The sequence below is a fragment of the Sphaeroforma arctica genome (genome assembly GCF_001186125.1).
Source record: "Sphaeroforma arctica JP610 unplaced genomic scaffold supercont1.255, whole genome shotgun sequence".
In the NCBI taxonomy this organism is placed as follows: domain Eukaryota; class Ichthyosporea; order Ichthyophonida; genus Sphaeroforma; species Sphaeroforma arctica.
Genome location: NW_014040303.1, coordinates 43,504 through 49,836, shown reverse-complemented (window position 1 = coordinate 49,836; position 6,333 = coordinate 43,504). Strand labels below are relative to the sequence as shown.

At 42.0% G+C, this 6,333-nt stretch overlaps 1 protein-coding gene across 2 annotated transcripts in view; it reads left to right on the top strand.

Annotated features, from left to right (window-relative positions):
* SARC_04498 overlaps positions 1–4,098 on the top strand; it is a gene marked incomplete at its 5' end in the record, with an annotated part of 6,947 nt that extends 2,849 nt beyond the window's left edge. For both annotated transcript variants that reach the window (XM_014301668.1, XM_014301669.1), the window contains 4 exons: positions 272–508; positions 1,179–1,685; positions 2,750–3,166; positions 3,537–4,098. In XM_014301668.1, coding sequence (XP_014157143.1) covers positions 272–508; positions 1,179–1,685; positions 2,750–3,166; positions 3,537–3,542 — 1,167 coding nt within the window. In that variant the 3' untranslated portion in view covers positions 3,543–4,098. The remainder of the gene's footprint in view (positions 1–271; positions 509–1,178; positions 1,686–2,749; positions 3,167–3,536) is intronic.
* Positions 4,099–6,333: the final 2,235 nt, after the last annotated feature.

Here is a 6,333-nt window from a genome sequence, read left to right as displayed (position 1 = left end):
CGACGGTGAGTGGGGTGCTCCTGATATTCTAATGGAGACTTCATGGAAGTCGGTGGGTATTATACGAGTGTGTGGCGATGGTGTGTGGGGTGCCCCTGATATTCTAATGGAGACTTCATGGAAGTCGGTGGGCGTCACATGAATGTATACGAGTCTGTGGCGATGGTGCACAGAGTGCAACTAGGCTAGAAATCTTACCTGTGGCGCTATGTTGAAGATATTGTCATGGACTCATGGTTGCATATATGTATATCAATTCTTTGTATTGCAGCATATCAAATACGCATGGATATTCTACACTCCAGTGGACCCGGTGGCACTATCCTTACCAGACTATTTTGACAAAATTAAGGTCCCTATGGATTTGAGTCTCGTTAAGAGAAATTTATATAGCGGCGAATACGAAACTCCTGACGAATTCGCCAAGGATGTGCGGCTCATGTTTAACAATTGTTATACCTACAATGATGCCAACAGCGAGGTTTTTCTTTATGGCCAAAAACTAAACGTAAGTGGCCTGGTGTGCGTATGTGCTTGTGTGCTCCTTATAACTCTTTATTTGATCTTATTTATGTACCTGTTAATATTGCGCTATGTGTATGCATGTCTTTTGATGTGTATGCGATATTGCAGATGTCGTTATTCGTCGGGAATTAGAAATCGTTTTGTGTATTATATGGATTTGAAATATATCCTTTTCCGGACAGATACAGTGTTTGTTTTATCAAAAATAGCGCTATGTACAAGTACTATTGTTTGTATACAACTGCATCTACCATCTCGTCCGTTTATGTTTATGTTCTTTTCACGGTGTGTATTTGTAGTTTCAACCTAGTTTTACCCGCGGTTAAAATAGAATACGCATCAGTTTGGTAATTGATTATGCATATTCGGCCACGATGCTCTCGATAAAAAATCCGTTTGCGTACGTGTGTATTGATCTACGTGAAAGCGTTCCTAAATGAGATTAGGTGACAATCGCTTATAGTTCTATGATTTCTTTTTCTGTGAACTGGTGAAAATTGCGTACCTGTTTGCGTATGCAGTGTACTCGCATACAGATGCGTCCCATTCTGTGTATATTGACCCATCACAGTTAGACCTCGTCTATAGGAATCCATTCTAACACAGTGTTTATTCTCTGATCCTTCTGATCTATCGTCACTTCTGCATTGTAGGAGGTATTCGAGGCCCGATACGCCTTCCTACCCAACAAAGGCGCCACCTCTTTTACTTACCCCACCTCATCAACCGCCCCTAAGTCAACGAGTAAAAAATCAAGCACTTCCGCATCCGATACCAAACAAAGCAAACCGTCTAGTCGAGCACCATCACGCTCCGCCCAAAACACAGCAACCGCATCCAGCGCACCCCCACCCAAAGCAGCCAAGACTGACCCCCCGGCCAAGAAGAGGAAACCTGCGGCGCCCGCTGCAAGTAGTAGTACTGCTGCCGCGTCACGTAAACGGCCTGCGCAGACACAGAGAGAACCAGCTAGTAGGAAGGCTGCGAAGCGAGATAAGAGTGCGACACCGCCGCCGCCACAACAACCGGCTGAGACGCCTTTGGAGGAGCGCGAGCTGAGCTACGAGGAGAAGAAGCGATTGAGCAATTCAATCAACCAGTTGCCACCGGAGAAGATCCAAGGAATACTGGAAATAATTGCGAGGGATGTGTCTATGCAGGTGAGTACGATGTGGATCTGTGTGGTGTATGCGTTGCCGGTGCACTTTATGGATTTGGTGTATGTATTGCTGCTGTGTTAAGTATGTGAAAATTTCGTGGTGGGTCGCATCTTAAGATGATGGTTGAAACTGTGTTCGCATACTCGTTATATAGTAAAGTGATGTGTATTTCGAATGCATCATACTTTGCTTAGTCACCGTATTTCACACTTGTGTATAAGCATGTCGTTGTATTGGATTTTGAGCTGGAGCTCGTTGAAGGTTCTAATTTACGAATGCACTTCGTATACACTAGTTGTGAAATTTGGTGATGGTTTTTTACGAACCTGTCCTGAGCGTTAAACTTTGAACACACATAAAGGCCGCTATCAAGCCACGACTAAATTCGCGCATGTGTTATGCATGCACTAGGCGAAATTTGTTATGAAACGTTTGTTTCTGTCTTAAACACCTGCTAGTAAACATTCCGGCGGGGCCTTATTGCTACTTTAGGCAGATTGGTACGCATGAATATCAATACTGGCATTTTGGGTCCGTTCACGCTTGTCTCGTGAGTGGTTGCTTGTATACATTATATATCCCCTAGGACGTTATAGACAGCCTGTTCTATACTCGTACGTGTTTAACTGTGAACGATATGGTTTTATTCTTGGATGCTAATCAAGCATAGTCACCCGTATTAAAGAGTTGTAGTTGTCTATACACCATTACATTGAAGCGTCAACAAATTCAAACTTGAGCTTTCGATAGTATTGAAAACTGTACCATCAAGCTGTACCCTATATTTGTGTGTTGATCTTCAGAAATTCTTTGTCCATTGCTTTTGGAGCGAATAGACTCGTTTCCGGTGAAAAATCAAAATATTAAGTCTCGACGTTCATCCATGCCAATAGAAGTTTTGAGTAGTTACACAGATCAATATTAATCCGTATCATGCACGCATGATGTCATTAATCGATCTTTCAAAAGATCATGCGATTCCAAAATAACGTGGGTGGGTATTCCTATACAACATTGGTCTCAAATTTTGGAATTGTCCTGCGTCTTGGTGTCGTTTTATCCAGAATTTCGGCGGCGATGAAATCGAGATTGACATCGACTCACTCAGTACTATCACACTGCGCTGCCTCGACAAATTCGTTACGGATACGCTAGAGGCCGTAAAAGCTAAAGCACGGCAAACCCCCGTAGCAAACCCACAAGCACGAGCCCACCCAGAACATCACACGAGCAGGCCACCCCCAAAAAATAGTAAACCACAGGGTAATAACTCAAGAAGTGCGTCCGCAGGTAGTGCAAATAACGCTGACAAGGGTGGGCAAGCGCACAGGGCAGCACCAGTCCATAACTCCAATGCGAATGCTAGGAAGAGGCCCGCCGCCAGTCAGCAGCAGCACAGGCATAGACAAGGTGCGAGCAGCAGTTCGGATTCTTCATCAGATAGTGGATCGAGCTCGTCTGATTCCGACTCCGACTTTGAGGTACGTTGGCTTCCCGCTTGCATATGCGTGGTTGCTAGTCCGTTGGTCTATGCGAGATAGCGTTGATCTTTGTGACGTGTTATGTATGTTTGTATCCGCAAATGTTCGTGGACATGTGCAATTCGCAAAGAAAGTGTCGTACCAGCATGTGTGATTGTGTAGCACACGAAGGAGCCTACTATTCCCAAAAGAGTCTTAGTAGAGTTTTTCCGCCATTATTATTTACCTTTTGGTGGCATTTTATCATGACACCTAACACTGCAGAATTGCAGTGAGTCTCGTGATCAGTCGTATGTGTCTTGGCGTGGCTTCATCCCATATCCACGGTTCGCTGACTCGCTGTGTTACTTTGGTTCTCCATACTTTGCAGGGATGATCACGCAACAGTGTCTATCCTCCCAGTCACATCTTCATACACAATCAACGCATAGAGGGTTGCAACTGGAACGCCCTGCACCACGCAGCATACTTGGATGAGACCAATCCATTGTAGCTATGTCCGTCAGCCTCGATATCCTGGTAGAACACATGGAATTTTTCATGCATTAATAGTAGCGATGGCCAATGGCGTTGTGAATCAGCCAGGCTACTCAGCCTCGATATTGGTCACATTGCGGCAATCTATTCGCATAGCTTCCATCCCCATTATCCACTTGGCATTCATGCGAATAGCAAGGACAGCTTCAGGGGACTACAATTGCACTGACAACCAACGCTTAGAGTATCAAATAGGCGTACACATTCGTTGCAGGCACGATGCTATATTGAGAACGGCCTTTCAATCAGGTTTATAGTTGTACGAAGTGCTATATGATACCAGACGTACTTGACGTACGGAGTTATCTCGAGAAAATCCCAGCTTGGTAAAGACAATTTCGACTACTCGCAAGACTTGCTTATTCTTAAAAACAGTGTGCTGTTTTAAATTGATTGGTAGCTTGATGTCCTGGGGCTGAAACAATTCTTCTGTTTTGTTGAACGCTGTAATCAGATGCAGCCCATGCTTCTTTAATTGCTACTTAGAAACCTTTGATACGGCTCTACCAACGCCAAATTTTAGTTGAATGTCGAAATCGTCCTCTTGCTAAATTGATGGCGAGCCAATCTCTCGGTACTATATCTTGAAAAGGCGTGAACGTCAATGGTAACTGTCTGAAAGGTGCTTAACTGTTGTAATCCGCACTGTGATTTGTGCCACAATTAGTGATGAGGTGTGAACGGTCTCCAAAAGAGGTTAAAACCCGAGGAGTAGTGACTTATAGAGAGTAGCTGGAAAGCACGAACTGAAGATCCCTAATGCTACAACATGAGAGTATAAAATGACTCGATTCAAATGAGTTATTAATATTATCCTGATGCCTGCCGGCCTGCGTTCCATGTCGATTCCGACCCAAGCTGAGGTAAAAAGGGGCAACTCAATATATAACGCGCAACGCAATTTCATGTACTGCAGGTCTTTGTTAATGACAATCATTTTGCAGGTCTTTGTTAATGACAATCATTTTGAAACTCCTCACCTAACAAACTGAACGCTTTGAAAAAAATCATATAAAATTCAAAGATGATCGGTAAGTTTACAATTTTTTTCCTCGGAATACTTGCGAAAAAGGGCTTGAGTGAGACTGAGAGTGAAACTATTTCTATCATCGTCGTAGCAAAAAAACTAGAGAGCAGTATGAGCAAAATGTGTGTTACTGTATATAGATTTCGTGGATATAATCCATTATTAAAGAGAAATGCATACATCAATGCAATCAATATAGTGTGATATGGAAGGAGCATTTGTCCACGGCTGTCTCGACACGATCTGAAGCTTCTTCCTTTTTTTCTACGCTATGGGTATAAGACGAACACACAGTTGATACATAAATATCAGTATAGAAAGCAATTTTGGAGTATTATATTCGGTTCCAATTATAAATGTGCATAATACAATCAGTGATTGATAAAATGTAAGCCTAAATTATTGCGTTATGAACTTATTCGCCCCGTGAACTACAATCACGATGGCCCGCACAATAAGTGAAAAAGCGCACTCCCAACGCGGGAGGACTTTGAACTTTCTTGAGAAATATATCTAATCAGTCCGATATTGAATATAGGGTTGACCCCGGAAGTACATATAACCAGTGCGATAATATTTATAGGATTACCCCGATCCCTGCAGTCCTTGCCACTTGCCTGGTACAAGGGAACAAATTATCTATCCTACCGGACCAATAATTATATTTGTTACATAAATCCAAAATTAAGGATGATTGATTTCATATCATTCCCATGTCCATAGCGCTAGTACAAACAACTGCACAATCAAGAAGTCATGATCAAACTTGTGTGTATTAAACGCTGACAGGTTTGTCGTTGCCAAATGACCTTGATAGCACATAGTAAAAGCTTGAATGTGAATACAAAAATATTGTTGATAAGACAGCGTCCGACGCATACACACTATAAACAACACCGGCACTGACCAGTATGATAAGAATGCTTATTGTCGAGGTGTATTCCACCACTAAAAAAATGAGAGCAGCGATTAATCAATGTAAAAGAAGAACGACTATCTGCTTCTTAACAATACGATAGACGTGATCGAATTGGCCGGTCCTGATAGCTAACGACAACAGTTAAATACACAGTGGGCGTGGTCAGGAAACATGATAGAGAACATAACAGAGAACAGTGTTTGAATTAAGTGATTTTCAAAGTGTTCACTCCCGTTCTCCAAGTTTATCTATCGAATATTACGTCAGATAAAGGTGTTTCGATCTCCGGAAGGCTCGCATAGGGCAAGTGTGCTGGCCAAACATGAAAAAACAAAACCGGAAGGCTCGCATAGGGTAAGTGTGCTGGTCAAACTTGAAAAAACAAAACTGGAAGGCTCGCATAGGGTAAGTGTGCTGACCAAACTTGAAAAAACAAAAAGCCCGTAGGGCCTTCTCCATTGGCTGATAGGCTCCACAAGCGTCGTTTTAGCGGGGGTTCTGTTGACAAACATTGCTGCAAACAACAGTAATTATTACTATTTATATATCTGAATATATATATATATATATATATATATATATATATATATATATATATATATATGTATATAAATATATATATATATATATATATATATATATATATATATATATATATATATATATATATATATGTGGACCCCG